Below are 17,109 nucleotides of genomic sequence, written 5' to 3' on the forward strand. Positions count from 1 at the left end.
AAGTTGAAAGAGAACTGCAACAACAAACTAGTTTTTCAGGAGAGGCTGAAAGGGTTAAATGAACAGAGAGCTCGTGCCTAGAGAGGTCCAGAAATGTGACTGTTCCTCCTCCCTCTTCTTGTTAAAAAAAACCCCTTGTGTTTGCATTTTCCAAGTTCCAACCTGTGAGCAGTGTGGCTTGCAGTTTGCAAGGCGGGAGGTATTTCAATGGAAAGCCTGCAAGAAGAGGGTGAGTTCAAGGAAGAGAAGGGAAGCCTAGACTGTATAGAAGAAGGGAAAACCCATTGCTGGGGAAAAGGAAGGAACAGGGCTGCCGATCAAGTGCTTGGCTGCAAAGAAGGAGAGGGAGCCTTTCTTTTAGTTGTATATGGGAGAAGGGAATTTTGGTAGGTGCAGCTTTTAAACTGAGAAAGCTGACTTACATTTTCAGCTTAATGAATTCAAAATTCTTTGCATCCAACACATTGTACTAAATAGCTATTTAGCTCTAAAACGACAAGATGTTTGCAATTGATGTAAACATTTGCTTCCCTCAAACTGCCAAAAATTAATATGCAGTGAAACAGAATTAAAATTAACTAATTTCTTTTGCTGAATTAGATATTATTATGAACTTCAAATGATTTAAAAAATAATTGAAATGTAAATAGTCATTCAGTTAAATAAAGCCAGCTTTATATTTATATTAATGTAATTTCATTTCAAAGGAGCAGGTTAAAATTAATCTAGATTCAAATTTTGTGTGTTCAATATTAATCCAAGCAAATTGATCTAGAATTAGATTTTCAAACATAAATAACACACCTGGCTTGCTTTCACTAAGAGTAAAGTTCAGCAGAAAGTTATCCATAAACACAGGAGATATTCCAGTAGAACATGACCCTATTCTGGTCATTGGGAAAAGAACTGGGTGTATGGGGCTCTGCTTCTTAAACACTGTACTTTGCTTATCCTTTAACTAAACATATGTATATCATAAAGGGAAATGACTTTTAGAGACAGGAATTTCCTTGCATATATGACAGCCTTGCATATAGGACAACATATAAAAGACCTTGCTGTTGCCCAGGGTCTCTGATGCACTTCCTGCTTTGTTGTATCCAGCTTTATGCTTACATTGTCTGTGTTTCTTGGTAAATGGAACATCATTTTATTTTATTTTATTTTATTTTATTTTATTTAACATATTTTTATACCACCCAAAACTTATGGCTCTGGGACGCTTACAAGATAAAAACAAATATTTTATTTAACATATTATTATTCCGCCCATATTCTTTTGCCAAATTCTTGTCCACTGCCTATCACCCAGAACTAGTTAATGTGAAGCAAAATTTCCTGTGGGAATGTCATTTTTGTAAGAAACTGTGTGGAATAGTAATGTAATAGTGGAATAATAATATTATTATTATTATTATTATTATTATAACAATAGATACATATGTATTGATCACTACACATGGGTTTCTGCACAACACCTGCACAGAAGAAACTTCCATGTAGAAAATGTGTCTCTTGTAAATTGACCCAAAATTTTCCATCCATGACTGGGATATCTGAGAGTTAGAGTCAATAATAAAATAACAGCACATTGCTTGTGACAGGAAGGGGCAAATTGCAATGATTTTTTAGTCTGGCAGGGGCTGGTTTTGGCCCTGGCAGAACTTGGCTGTCTGCTCCTGTTGCAAATTCCTCTGTCTAGTGTGGCAAACTAATGTATCCTCCTCCCTCCTGGTGCCAAAGTAAGCACTAGTGTGGTGAATGCACCTATACCCCCATCATGAGCCAACAGTCATCACAAGACAAAGGCTGTGAGGAATTGGGGCAGGTGATCCTCTAGGACAAAGTCATGTTTTTTAAAAAAGCATGAGATGAGACAGAAAATGACACTGGAATCTTCACATAACTCCTGACTGTTGTTCTAAGTCTTTAATAGAAATGGCTCATGTTTTCAAGTTTTGATCAACAACCATATCTAGATGATACAGTGTTCCTTTCAACAGGGATTTCCAGATGTTGCTGACTACATCCCATCATCCCTGTTTGGACAGGGGTGCAATTTCAGTGCTTGCCCTAGGCGCTATTTTACCTAGATACGCCTCTGCTGCTGAGTAACTTAGTTGGGAATGGATGTCGGGCATCTGGTGAAATCTCCAACAGCCCAGCAGAGAAGAGCTTGTTAGGAATTCTGACGGTCACTGCCCTATACAGTTCTTGGCTCCTTTCCATAATGAACAGACGTAGAAAGGCCAGAGATGAAGTATGGAAAAGTTACAGATATATCCAGATTTACTAAGGGATTAGTCACTCACACTCACCACTTCCTTTCCTCCCCTCCTGTGTGTGCTTCTCCAACCAGCAGGATTCCCTTACTGTTGAAGATCCTCCCTGTTGATGAACAGTTTGTGAGCAGGCAACCAGCTTTATTATTATATTATTATATTATACTATGTAAACCGCTTTGAGAACTTTGGTTGAAAAGTGGTATATAAAGACTTTTAGTAGTTGTAGAGCTCTTTTTTATTTTATTTATTTATCAGACATTTATACCACCCAACCTTTTGTCTCTGGGCGGTTAACATAAATCAATTAAAACACATATAAAAAGTTAAAGCAATTCAACAATTTAAAATCAACCATAAAATTAAAACAGACAGTTTTAAAAAGCTGGAAAAGCTTGGGTGAAAAGGTGGGTTTTCAGATGTGTTTTAAAAATTGCCAGAGATGGCAATTTTGTTGGCTTTTTTGATAAACGATGTAGCCGAAAAAGTGCAAAGCGATTACAGGATCACAGACCGACCCCTAGTTTGTTCCGTTCCTTTGCACTACTTTTTATAGTGCCCACAACAGGCAAAGGGATTCCATATCCACAGAACCCATTCATCCATTTGATGAACTGCTTTTTTTAACCCAAAGATGTGCGAAGAGATCTCAGAATCAGTGACCTCCCGTTCATCTCCTTCAACGCTCTACTTGTCCACCGCGCTATTAAAAACAAGCAGACGCAAATAGCTCACAGCGCAACACACACAGTCGCAATTTGTCTTGCCGTTCGCATCCAGCCCAGCCGTCTATCAGCTGTAAGCCCCGCCCATCTACCGCACAGGTCAGGTGGCTGCATGAGTCTCACTCTCGCGAGATATCCGGGCTCTGAATCGACTCTTTTTCGCGTTCTTTCCTATTCGTCTACTACGTCATCGCGCTGCAGGAAGTGCGGGGCGCTGGGCGGGGCGGGGAGCAAGCTGTTGCCGGCCGGGAAGAGCCCTGGTGAGTTCCCTACCCTGTCACGCCCCACCCCGCGGCGCGCCTCTGGTGTCTCGTGAAGGAGGCTGGAGCACTGCGTGTGTGTGGCGGGAGCAAGCGAGGGCTTGCCAGAAGACCGAGCATGTGATTCACGTGCTCAAACAAACGCTCGGATTCCGGCCATTTGTGCACTTCGTTGTGCAGGTATCTGTATCGTACTGGTTGCTCTAAATATTAATTTTGCTTTCACTTTCCTTCCTCTTTATCTTGGTGAAATACTCTAAATGCGAGCGCTCGCATTTTGTTTCATTCAGTGGACTGAATTATTTTGAGTTTACTTAACTACCGGTCTGCTTTTAGATGTGGACTGAGTTGCTCCTTCTGGGCTGCAGGGCACGTTTCCCACTTTTCCTTCACAGAAGAAGTGCAGTGGTTAAAATCCTGTGGCGGCATTTGAGTACGATGAAGTTGGAGTCGTCCGAATTCCATTCCCTCTTCACACCAGGACTGAAAAGAGTGGCAGGTAAGTGCCGCAGTCCTTCATTTTCTGATAACATTTGGTACTGAACTCACAGCGAAGTGCAGAAAACTATCGAACAAGAGGGGTTACTAACAGAACCTGAAAGTATTCTAGATGTGGATTTTGGAATCAGGCAGTGCTACAGCGGTAACTTTTTCCAGTAAAGTACTCTGTTTCAGAAGCTGCAACCATATAGTTTTGCCTTCTGCTGCACTTTCAGTGCAGACAGTACAGAAGAGAAGTACTTTACTGTTGAATTAAACGACAGTTTGAGAAGGTAGGTGCAAGCTTACACAGTATGTATTTAGTTTATTTCTGTATGTTTATTTTGTCTTTCAGGGTTCAAGGAACAAATTGCAATACAAATAAAAATGCCTCTGCAGAAAAAAGATTTTGATTATTTGTATCGTTATCTATATCGTTTCAACTTGAACAGTTAAACTGACTTTAACTCTTCCCTTTGAAAGTCAAACTTGATTCTTCTTTTAGTCTCACCTGAAGGATTGTCTACTATAAACATGCATAAAGTTAATATCTGGAAGGAATATTTGTGTATGTTTCCAGAAAAAAGAGTGCATACTCTGAAGAATATCTGTGCTGTACTAAAATTCTGTACCTACATGCATTGTTGTGAAATCACAACAATGGACCTTTAAGTGTCTGTGACCTTAGCTGGGAAATGCACTTGGATATACACGTAGAGATAGATGAGCTTTTGCCCATCCAGACATGTAGTTGCATAAAATGTTGCATTTTAAAATGTTTCTGTTATTTGGCAGCTTCTGTTTACAGTTATGCATATAAGTGCCTTTGCAATGCTAAGGTTTTCAGTTCTTGGGCACAGTGCTGGGAATTTGTGCATATATAAACTGCTCTATGGTATTTAGTTATAAGAACCATAAAAATAAATGGGATACTCAAGTAAATGTGTTCAGGTATGAAGCGTTCATCATCTTGTACAAATGTAGGCTGCTCCATAGTAAATTATGCAAGGATGGGTATTGCTTAAATGTCTTTCAGATTGCTTTAATATTTTTAAATCTGTATTGCTTTGACAGTTTCTACTAGCAAAATAGTAGAAGAGTTCAGTCTAATCACCTTTAATGAGACAACTAGTAGAAGTGGCTGGAGAATTATTCCTTACACAGAAACTTCCTCTTCTACTTTTGCTTTTCCCCCCATTAACAGAATTATTTGACCAAGCAAAGTATGAACTTAGAATAGCTGGAGGTGCCGTAAGAGACTTACTCAATGGAATGACACCACAGGATATTGATTTTGCCACTACTGCTACCCCTACGCAGATGAAGGAAATGTTCCAGGCAGCAGGTGTCCGCATGATCAACAACAGAGGGGAAAAACATGGAACCATCACTGCCAGGGTAAAACTGCTTTTCAGTGCCTTTAAACACAGTAGCGGGGGTGGGGGGAATCTGCTAGAAAAGATCAATTTACTATACACTTCTATCTTCCCAAAACAAAAATACACAGCTGCCTTACTTTAAATATAAAAGGCTACAAGCTGATTATTGCCTGTGAGCCCTCTTCCTCCCCTGCCCAACTCTACCTGAGCTTCTGTGATGTCAGGGGATATCCATGAGTATTCCAATATTCAAGCTGTGTTGCAAATCCATGTAAATGGCAAATGCAGAGGCTGCATTCTCTAGGAAGAGCTTGCTTTGACTGTAGCCTAGAGTCAATTCCACACTCCTGCTTGCCTCCTCAGTGCTATGCTTGTTCGAGAAGACTATGAAAAGCATTAAATAAATAATCATAGTAGCAGAGATAAATCCAGCCCAAGGCACAACAAAACTACTTATGTACTATAGTACATACTACAGTATAGGGATGTGCATGGAACCACACCAGATGGCTCGATGGCAGCGGGAGATTGCACTTTAAGGGTGGGGGAGGGGGCACTTATTCCTTCCACCAGCACCCGGTTTTCCTCAAGTCCTACGGGGTGGCAGTGTACTTCCCTGCTGCCCTGTTCACTCTTTGGCTGGAAGTGGCTGCAAGTCACTGGCACACGTGGGCCCGGCGTGTGCGCACATGGCTGCTTGCGGCTGTTTCCAGCAGAAGAGCAAATGGGGCGGCAGGGAAGTATGCTGCCGTCCCGTAAGAACTGAGGAAAACTGGGCGCCAGCAGGGGAAAAGTGGAGGGAGGGGTAGGTGCACCCTCCCCAGCCCTTAAAGTGCAACCCCCTGCCGCCTTCAAACTTTGAACACCCCCCCCCCCGGTTCTTGAACCTGTTTAGAGGCCTGTAAAAGGGCCTCCGAACAGGTTTGTGCACATCCCTACTGCAGTACATATTTTGGACTGGACTTGTAGCACGTTTGCAGAAAAAGTTGGCCACCGCTTGCTTAGAGACAGGACAGAATGTGTGTGGTTGACAGAGGTAGAACTACTGACAGCTGGGATGCTGTGTGTGTATTCTCCTGTCACTAGCATGTGCAGAGGGGAAGGATGACTGTGAAGAATAGGGTTAAAGCTCCCCACCCTTCCACAGTCCGGATGGTGCCTGCACATACTGCTTATGAGGGTGGGGGGAAGTATGACAGATCAATGATATGCTTGAAGTCATATCTAGCATGGTCCTGAGAAAGGAGGACAAGGAAGAATATAAGTCCGGGAGAACTTTGCCATAGGTCCTATGTATAGGAGGGTTGCGTACAATGTTAACAGTGAAGGAGTGCATAAGAACAGACCCGCTGGATCCGGCCGAAGGCCCATCCAGCCCAGCATCCTATTTCATACAGTGGCCCACCAGATGCCTCTGAGAAACCCACAGGCAAGAGGTGAGGGCATGCCCTCTCTCTTGCTGTTGCTGCCCTGCAATTGGTATTTGGGGCATCTTGCCTCTGAGGCTGGAGGTGGCCACCAGACCAGTAGCCATTGATAGACCTGTCCTCCATGAATTTGTAAGTCCCTTTTAAAGCCATCCAAGCTGATGACCATCACCATTTCCCATGGCAGATAATTCCATAGATTAATTACATGCTGTGTGAAAAGGTACCTCCTCGTGGTATTCCTAAAATTTCCAGACTTCAGTTTCATGGGATGACCCCTGGTTCTTGTGTGTGTGTGTGTGTGTGTGTGTGTGTGTGTGTGTGTGTGTGTGTGTGTGTGTGAGAGAGAGAGAGAGAGAGAGAGAGAAATTTCTCCCTACCTATACTCTCTTTTCCATGCATAATTTTACACACTTTGATCATGTCTCTTCATAGTTGCCTCTTTTCCAAACTAAAAAACCCCAGTTGCTGTAGCCTTGCCTCATAAGCAAGGTGCTCCAGGCCCCTGATCATATTGGATGCCCTCTTCTGCACCTCTTCCAGTGTCCTTTTTAAAGTACAGTGACCAGAACTGTATTCCAAATTATTCGCAGTATTCTAAATGTGGCTGTACCATAGACTTGTATAAGACATTATAATATTAGCAGTTTTATTTTCAGTCCCCTTCCTAATGATCGCTAGCATGGAATTGGTGGTCTTCACTGCTGCCATGCACCAAGTCAACACTTTCAATGAGCTTTCCACCATGATCCCAAGATATCTCTCCTGGTCAGTCACTGACAGTTCAGAGCCCATCGGTTTATGTGTGAAGTTGGGGGTTTTTCCCCTCAATATGCATCACTTTACACTTGCTTACACTGAACCACATCTGCCATTTTGTCACCCACTCACACAGTTTGGAGAGATCCTTTTGGAGCTCCTCACAATCTGCTTTGGATTTCACTACCCTAAATAGTTTGGTGTCATTTTCAAATTTGGGCATTTGCTGCTTACCCCAAATCCTTGTTCACAAATGATCTAGTTAAAGAGCACTGGTCCCAGTAAAGATGCTTGGGGGACCCCACTTCTTACTTCCCTCCATTGTGAAAACTGTCTATTTATTCCGACCTCTGTTTCCTGTCCTTCAACCAGTTACCAATGCACACATGAGCCTGTCCCCTTATCCCATGACTGCTAAGTTTTAATCAAGAGCCTTTGGTGGGGAATTTTGTCAAAAACTTTTTGGGAGTCCAAAGTATACTATGTCAACTGAATCATCTTTATTCACATGCCTGTTGACACTCTCAAAGAACTCCAAAAGGTTAGTGAGGCAAGACTTGCCCTTGTAGAAGCCATGCTGGTTCTCTTTCAGCAAGGCCTTTTCTTTTATATGTTTAACAATTTTGCCATTAAGTATGCTTTCCATCAATTTACAAAAACCCAGAAGTAAAGCTAACCAGCTTGTAATTTCCCAGATACCCCTTGAATCCCTTTTTGAAAACTGGGGTTACATTGGCTACTTTCGAGTCATCTGGTCCAGAGCCTGGTTGCAGGGACAAGTTACATGTTTTTGCTAGCAGATCAGCCATTTCACATTTGAGTTCTTTCAGAACTCTTGGGTGGATGCCATATGGCCCTGGTGATTTGTTAATTTTTAGTTTTTCAAGACTGTTGAGAACATCCTCTCTCGTCACCTCAAATTGGCCCAATTCTTCAGTCTGTAAGACTGAGAAGCTCAGTTCCACAGCAGAGATATGGTCAGTATCCTGTGCTGTGAAGACAGATGCAAAGGACTCATTCAGCCTCTCTGCAATCTCCATATCCTTAATAACCCCTTTAACGCTTGCATCATCTAGGGGTCCAACCACCTCCCTGGCAGGTTTTTTGCTTCTGATATATTTAAAGAAGTTTTTGTGATTGCCCTTGAAACTTCTAGTTATATGCTCCTCAAACTCTCTCTTTGCATCTCTTTTTGTCTCCTTGCATCTCCTTTGCTCGAGTATGTTTCTTTCTGTTCTCTTCATTTGGGCAGCACTTCCATTTTCTGAATGAAATATTCTTCCCTTTTATAGCTTCCCAGAGACTACTCGTTAGCCATGCTTGCATCCTCCTGAACTTGATAGGAGAGGAGAGCTGATCTTGTGGTAGCTAGCATGACTTGTCCCCTTACCTAAGTAGTGTCTGCCCTGGTTGCATATGAATGGGAGACTACATACATGAGCACTATAAGATATTCCCTTCGGGGGATGGAGCTGCTCTGGGAAGAGCAGAAGGTTTCAAGTTCCCTCCCTGGCTTCTGCAAGATAGGGCTGGGGGCGATTCCTGCCTGCAACCTTGGAGAAGCCGCTGCCGGTCTGTGAAGACAACACAGGGCTAGATAGACCAATGGTCTGACTCAGTATATGGCAGCTTCCTATGTTCCCATGTTCCTATTTTTCAACAAAAGAAAGCTAGAGACTAAGTTCCCTGCACTCTTCTCTCGTTTGCATTCTGGGACTTTCAGATATAAAACAGGCAAGCTATAATTTGGAGCTGTTGGTTCACTTTTGTTTCCCCTCCGTTCAGGGCTGTGCTTTATAAGTTCAGCCCTGAAAACAGGGTGCAGCAGCCCCTTGAGAATGACCCTACTGTGGTTTGTTAATGGTGTGTGAATTATGGCATAGTAGGAAACCATACTTGGCACAAACTGCAATTTTCAAATTAGCTTCAAACCCTTAGCTTCAAAGCTAGATAGACCAATTGACTCAGTATATGGCAGCTTCCTATGTTCCTTCTTTGGTATACATTCCAACTGAGCTTCTTGTATTGTAGTCTTGAATAGGTTCCATGCTTTCTGGAGTGATTTGACCCTTCCGACCTTCCCTTTCAGCTTCCTTTTTACCAATCCCCTAACTTTTGAGAAGTTTCCTCTTCTGAAATCCCACACATCTGTGTTGGACTTGCTTGGTAGTGCTCCACTCACATATAAGTGGAATTGGATTCTGCTTATATGGTCATTATTCCCCAATGGTTCTACAGCTCTGACAACTTGCACCAAGTCCTGGACACCACTCAGGATTAAGTCCAAGGTCATTTTCTCTCTGGTTGGTTCTGCGACCAACTGTTCTAAGGCATAGTCATTTAGCATGTCTAGAAATTTGACGCCTCTGTCAATACCCAAATGTGAATTATCCTCACATAGACTGGGCAAATTGAAGCCACCCATTATTTACCGCTGTCTCTCTATGATGCCTCTCTATTTTATTTTTTTTTTTACATTTTATATCCCGCTCTTCCTCCACAGAGCCCAGAGCGGTGTACTACATACTTAGGTTTCTCCTCACAACAACCCTGTGAAGTATGTTAGGCTGAGAGAGAAGTGATTGGCCCAAAGTCACCCAGCAAGTATCATGGCTGAATGGGGATTTGAACTCACGTCTCCCCGGTTCTAGTCCAGCACTCTAACCACTACACCACGCTGGCGTCCCCAACTCTCAGCATTTTGATCCAGAGGGCGATAACACCTCCCTAGTAACACATTTCCTTTGATTCCTCATATTGTCACCCATAATGATTCTCTGGAGTACTCTGGTTCTCCTAGGTTTCCTAGCTTGTTGGAATGTATCCCTTTTAAAATATACTACTCCACCCCCAATCCTCCTCTCCCTGTCCTTTCTGTAGAGTTTGTATCCAGGAATAACAGTGTCCCTCTGGTTCTCATTATTCCACCAGGTTTCTGTTATGCCCACTGTATCTGTTTTCATTAGCAACCAAGCACTCCAGCTCACCCATCTTGGCTCGGAGACTGCTGGCATTGGTAGAAACACCAATGCCAATACATCACTGAAATGACCACATAAAATGATTTTTATAAATGTGGTGTTTTCCATATAGAATGTGATACTTAAGATGAATTAATGCCTTCTAAAATTCTATTGCAGCTGCATGAACAGAACTTTGAAATTACAACACTTAGAATTGATCTGATTACTGATGGGCGACACGCAGAAGTAGAATTTACAACTGATTGGGAAAAAGATGCTGAAAGGAGAGATCTCACAATCAATTCTATGTTCTTAGGTAACTTTTTCCCCTGAAGTGACAGCGTAACTCAGGTTTGAATTTGCCTGACTTCAGCAACTGCTAGTGTGTGGCCTGAAGGTATATGATACAAGAATCTGGCCAAAGCAGGTTGATGTCTGTACAGTGCTTGTAAGACCCACATACATGAAGTCTCAAGTTCCCCAAAGGAAAGGCGAGTTATACACACAATAAATATCCCCATGTAGGTTATTCAGAATTTATGTTGCTTTGGTACGTCATTCTGGCATCCTAGCCAGTATCAACATATTTTAATATAGCAAAGTTAATGACAATTTCATTCCTCTCTGGTTTGGACAGTTGCTAGTACACTTGAAAGATTCAATGTGATCCTTTCCGATTGTGGCTCCTAACTGGCCCAGTAGGTGGTTGGTCCTCAGCCCTTTTCTGTTGATGCATTCAGTGTAAGAGTCTATATCAGCCATTTTCTGTCTTAATTTGTAGTGCTGGGCGCTTTCCAGCTCACTGGCTCAACAGCAGCAAAATGCTTTGGTTCGGGCAAATCACATTCAACGTGTAAAAGCAGGCTATTTCACAAAGCTACCAGAAGAGGGGTGCAGTCTTGCAAAAACTCACAACCAGAAAATACAGCAGCAACCTTTTTACACCAGACATAGGTTATAGCAATAAATCACAGTGATTAAATCTGGAACAAGGCATCAGCAATGTGAACGGCACCCTGCTGACAGCGTAGGGAATGTGGTGTTACAACACAGGAAGTGTGGAAGCACACTTCACAGATATGTCGTGACCGTTACGCATCTGCAGGGTCTAATCTGGAAAGCACCCTGGAATTGATCTGTGCAAGCCTATCACGCCTTTCTGGGGGACCCTACAAGATCGTGCTCCTCCTTTCCTGTCATTTACTTGTGCCCAGGAAAGGTCTTACCCCTTGCAAAATTTACATTTGAGGAACCTAAAAAGTAATCTTGCCTCAAGGAGTCTCCTTGTAACAGTTTGTTGCCACTAAGGTTTAGCTTCACAATCACAGATGTAGCAAACATAGTACCATGTTTTGGATACATGCTCTTTTGACCAACAGTACCTATGTGGTAGAAAACAAAATACTTGCTTACAAAGTGAAGGTGAATCATTAGCAGAAAGATGTTGTTGTTATACTTGCAATACATTGAATAGTGAGGTCTACATGACCTGAAATGTCTTTATTTGCTTTATAGGCTTGGATGGGACACTTTATGACTATTTCAATGGCTATGATGATTTAAAAAACTACAGAGTCAGATTTGTAGGAGAAGCAAACCAGAGAATACAAGAGGATTATTTACGAATTCTACGGTACTTCAGGTGGGAATTCGTATTTCTAAGGTTATAATTCAACGCTGCTTGCAACACAGATTACCATATAGAACGTTGCTATCCGTGAATTCACCATCCACGGATTTGCAGTTCCATGGCCGGGTAATTGACACCTGACCTCAGCATACGTGGAAAAAGGGGGATGGAATGGGTTAAACTTGCATATCCATGGGTCGGGGTGTCCAGATCTTGGAGGTCGTTTCTTTCTGCCATTTTGTGCAGAAGAGCCATTTTGTGGCATGTTGGTTAAAAAACAAAAACGAGCCACAGAATTTGGGGTGCTGGGGGGCATTACTGGACTGCAGAAAGCCTGTGGAGCATGGTAGGGCACTTTATTTGGCCTGTTTTTGTAGGTTTTGATGTTTTAAGGCAATATTTTCAAAGTCTGGGAATCTAACCCCCATAATCCCATTGACTGTAATGATTCGTTTTCTGCGGTTTCATTACCTACAGTCATCTGTGGGAACAGAACCCCCATGAACGAGGTCCACCTGTATAGCTCAAAGCCCTGTACCTACAGCAGTGCATGGGCACAAAAGGAAGCACATTAGGGCATTATGATCTCTGTATAGTCTTGCTGTACTGTATCTTCCTTTAACTCCCCGGTTAACTCAAGTTACTCCTGGTTAGCTTGTGATACTTGCATGTCTGCCATCACTTTGCAAGCATAATCAGTATTTCCCAGTGCATTTTCAAATTGACAGTTGTAAAAGCAATTGCTTCTAAGTACTAATATTAAGATCTTTTTAAAATTGTGTTTTAGATTTTATGGAAGAATAGCACAAAAACCTGGTGACCATGAATCCCAAACCCTGGACGCTATCAAAGAAAATGCCAAAGGTTTGGCTGGAATATCAGGAGAGAGGATTTGGGTGGAGCTTAAGAAAATCCTTGTTGGGAATCATGTTAACCATCTAGTTCATCTGATGTATGAACTTAATGTGGCTGGCTACATAGGTAAAACTCAGTGAGTTTACGTAACATATTACTAATTCTGCAGGCCAGATCATTTACGTAGTCCAGTGGCAGAGGTGCCACAAACACAAACTTGACACAAACTGCAGTAAATACCCACATGCTTTGTTTTACAAATGGGCATATCTCCTTAACTATTCTCCACGAGGTTTTTCTCAGCAGCTGTTTTAAAGTGCTCTGATATCTCTTTGGATAATGCATAGCTGTTAGCCTTGCCCACTAGGTGTAAATAGGCCCGTATGTTTCATCATCCTTCTGCATATTGTACTAGTGGTAGCACTGGTACAAGGCAGCCAATTGTGTGTTTAAACTAATACTGGCATACTTATGGTCCACCCTGGGTTGCACTTGTATGGGTGACTACATGTGAGTGCTGTATGACATTCCCCTTAGGGGATGGGGCTACTCTGGGAAGAGCATCTGCATGCTTGTATGCAGAAGGTTCAAAATTCCCTCCCCGGCATCTCTAAGATAAGGTTGAGAGAGACTGCTGCCTGTAACCTTGGAGAAGCCCCTGTCAGTCTGTGTAGACAATACTGAGCTAGATAGGCCAAGGCAGGGCCTGACTCAGTATAAGGCAATTCTATATGACTGTAATGAGTTTGCTTAGTCTTTTGGTAGAATTTGGCTTCTGTTGGCTCTTTGATTTCTTGGTTGCACTATTCTGATGTTCGTTTTTTGTGTGTCCCTCAGGATTACCTGTTAATGGGAGCTTAAAGGAATGTGACACAGTCTGTAAAAATGTTCAGAATCTCTTTCCAAAACCAATGACTGTTCTAACATCACTGTTAAAGGTGCCAGATGATATCTTGAAACTTGATTTAAGGCTGAAAATTTCAAAAGAAGAAAAAAACCTTGGGCTTTTTCTACTGAAGAACAGGAGAGACTTGGTCAAAGCTACTGATTCTGCAGAACCACATAAGCCGTATCAAGACTTCATTATAGATGTAAGTAATATTTCCATAGTACCATGCTTGACTGACCAGAGTAGCAGCCACTGCTGAAGGTCTACCAAACTGTTCAGTGATTGAAGCTAGGGTTCATACTTATTGTAAACCACCCAGAGATATATGAACTTTAAATATACTAAATAATATTTAAATATGCTAAATAAACAAAGTTGGAAGAATTTTTTCATGAACAGTTGCTCTACTCTACAGTCTCTGCTAATTTTTGAGTATTAAGTAGACTTGTATTCTACCCTTCAAGTAACATTTTCCAGGCCTCCTAATAAAACAATGAAGCTAGTTGTAGGGGAGAGACACTGAAGCTTGCAGTTCTGTGCACACTGGGTTGAAAGTAAGCTCAAGTGAAAACAGTGGAAATTACTTCCGAGTAAACATGACATAGTCCAGTGGTTTCTGTATTTCATGAAAATGAATTCTTAGCGATCTGATAAGATAAAGCCTGGCATAGGGATTAACCTGAATCCTAGAAGTGGGAACAGGAATAGATTGCAGGCTGAAAGCCTAGATCTGAATTGTTTACTGCATATCTCCATAGGCAGATGTTACTAGGAGCACTGCTAGTATCCTAGTACTAAGGATATTCACTTAAATATCTCTTGGCACATTTCTTGGGATGGCTAGTGAGGCTAGCTCAAATTTTAAAGATTCTGTAACAGTAAACACTAAATGTAGAAAATGGCAGACGGATGTAAATGTAAGTTTATAAAGCCTAGATAATATTATGCCTTTCAGGAATCAGAAATGCAGTAGCTAAAGATATTTCTAAAGTGGATGTTTGTCTGGCCTGAGGTCTCTGCTGCAAAAGAGTAGATCAAAGCAGTACTCCCAGACATCCTTTTTAGAGTCCAACTAGACAATATGTCTGTGGTGTGGTTGGGACCTGCATCCTGATGGTACATATCATTTCTCCTAGAAGTAGTAGTTGTGATCCAGATTGAGACTGGTGGAGGGGAGTAAAGTCCACCCACCCTCTGGTGTCCTGTGTACCTTAAGAAAAACTTAGCAAGCTCTAACCATGCAAAATGAGTATCATCTGATTTGGTCTTAAGTCCCATCAAACCCATTGGGACTATTTGTGAATATATTTTGTATTAACCTACTGTTGTCTCACACATGCCAATTGGGTAATCAGTGTCAAAGCTATGAGTCTATGGCCTACTTTTATTGGAAGTTTCCAGTTTTTACTGAGTATGTGGAAGGTAAAAATATAACTCTGAAATACTCTTTACAAAGGCAAACCTATGTACTAAGAGATACTTGGCTTAGTACTGAGAAATACTGACTTGTTCAACTTCCTAACATAATGTACTAGAATTCTTAAACTGTCAAAGTTTGATTCATGTTTGTGGCAGTGTGTGATTATTGTTGGTGACTGTTACCTAAGAATATTTACGAATGTCTTTCATCTTGTGTTCTGATATATTTTTGTAAAGTCAAGGGAATCTGACGCAATATCCAGTATTTGTGAGCTTCTGAAGTACCAAGGTGAAGAGCATCTTCTGAAGGAAATGCAGCAGTGGTCTGTCCCTACTTTCCCTGTAAGCGGCCATGATATAAGAAAACTAGGGATTTCATCTGGAAAAGAAATTGGGGTACTTTTACAGCAGCTACGGAATCAGTGGAAAAAGAGTGGATACCAAATGGATAAGGAAGAACTCTTAAGCTATGTAAAGAAGGTATAACATGGTTGTTAAAGATGTAAAATAATTTAGTTCATAAAATTGTATCAGAATCTACATGTAAATAATTTATTATTCTTGTTAATCAAGATGGCAATTTGGTTTCAAAAGATTTCAGAAGTGTTTTCTGTTTCTACAACTAAAACAAAAAATTTTGCAACCAACGTTTTGTGTCTTGATAACGTGTGATGTTTATTTGCCAAGTTAAAAAAATATATCTTGTAAACTTTTACTGAAATATTGAAGTAATTGTATTAAATTCAGGCTATGATGACATACAGACTTGCTCTTATTTGATTGCAGAGATATCAGCTTCTTTGGACTAAGATCCATTTTTTTTCATGCCTTGCTTTTACTTAGGAAATATCTGTATGGAGACTAAAATCAAGTTGGGTGGGGAATACTTCAGTGTTCCATCAGATAGGAAGGGCAATTTTCTACAATCTCTCAGCACCCTGTGCTTCTTTAAACATAGCGGGAAAGAGGGATCATAAAAAACTGTACTGGTCCTCTGTGCATATGTGAAAGTGTGTGTTGCTTGGATGCAGGCCACTGTTTGGCAAGAAAGGTTATTTCCTATAATAGTGGAGCTTGGTTTTGTGATGCCAGAAAAGTGTGTATTGGAATGAACAATGAAGAGCTAAATTAATATTTCTGTTGGGCTGGAGACTTTTCAGTCTTTTTATTTTCTGGAAGTTAAGAAGTGCCAACTAAAGAGTCAAACGACATGTGCTAAACACATATTTACGTTTTTGCAGATTGGCCCGTCCTGATCCCAGTCCGCATTAGTACCCTAAGTTGCTGCTAACTGTTAGAGCCTTGCTCATCCCAAGGCAACATTGCCATTTGGACAGCCCCTCTCCCATGGTTTCTAATTGCGGCAGTTGGGTTAATAGCATGCTTAATGTATCATGCAGTTTTGGTTAGATGTGACTCTTAAACATGCCTGGCCTTCCTTTGCGGGTTTTGTTTTTTAAATAGCAGTTGCAAGGGGTCGCCGCAGTCTAAATTTATTTTTACGTTTATATCTTGTTTTTCCTCCAAGGAGCAAACCAGCCGTCTGCATGGTTATGTATGTTCTCACAACAACTCTGTGAAGTAGGTTAGGCTGAGAAAGAAGTGACTGGCTCAGAGTTGCCCAGTGAGTTTCATTGCTGAATGGGGATTTCAACTTGTGTTTCCCCAGTCCTAGTCCAACATTCTAACCACTACACCACACTGGCTATCTTGGGAACAAGTTGGGGCAAAGGATTAAAACTTCCAGTAGTTCATTCCTGATCACATTTAGTTATCAAAGTATAAATTTACTGTGATTTCTTTCCCCGTCCATTTAATATTGAAATCTTTGATTCGGTTAGACTATATCAGTCTGTGATATGCTGCTTTCTCCTGCTCCAGCTCTTGACTCTAACTACCCATCTAACAAAGCTCAGTACATGCCCCTACCCCTCGCACACGATCCATCTTGTCTCTAAACCCTATGTGAAGTCAACCCTCCCCCCAGCTTCATTGCTTTGGGAATTGGTTACACTCTTCTCTCAAGTTTTTGTGATCACTG

The 17,109-nt window shown here is 41.5% G+C and overlaps 1 protein-coding gene across 6 annotated transcripts; it reads left to right on the forward strand.

Moving 5' to 3' along the window:
- The first annotated feature begins 210 nt into the window (after positions 1 to 210).
- Positions 211 to 15,827, forward strand: TRNT1 (tRNA nucleotidyl transferase 1). Of its 6 annotated transcripts, none has more exons than XM_053301625.1 (8): positions 211 to 229; positions 3,663 to 3,766; positions 4,952 to 5,145; positions 10,453 to 10,591; positions 11,791 to 11,917; positions 12,693 to 12,886; positions 13,598 to 13,851; positions 15,306 to 15,827. In XM_053301625.1, exons 2-8 carry the CDS (start codon positions 3,706 to 3,708, stop codon positions 15,552 to 15,554), a joined length of 1,218 nt encoding a protein of 405 aa, XP_053157600.1. In that variant the 5' UTR covers positions 211 to 229; positions 3,663 to 3,705; the 3' UTR covers positions 15,555 to 15,827. The 6 variants fall into 6 exon arrangements, with proteins under 6 accessions (XP_053157600.1, XP_053157598.1, XP_053157596.1 ...); XM_053301623.1 differs by lacking the exon at positions 211 to 229 and adding an exon at positions 3,188 to 3,267; XM_053301621.1 differs by lacking the exon at positions 211 to 229 and adding an exon at positions 3,189 to 3,447 and having other exon boundaries at positions 3,604 to 3,766.
- Positions 15,828 to 17,109: the final 1,282 nt, after the last annotated feature.

The sequence above is a fragment of the Hemicordylus capensis genome, chromosome 2 (genome assembly GCF_027244095.1).
Source record: "Hemicordylus capensis ecotype Gifberg chromosome 2, rHemCap1.1.pri, whole genome shotgun sequence".
NCBI classification, from domain to species: domain Eukaryota; kingdom Metazoa; phylum Chordata; class Lepidosauria; order Squamata; family Cordylidae; genus Hemicordylus; species Hemicordylus capensis.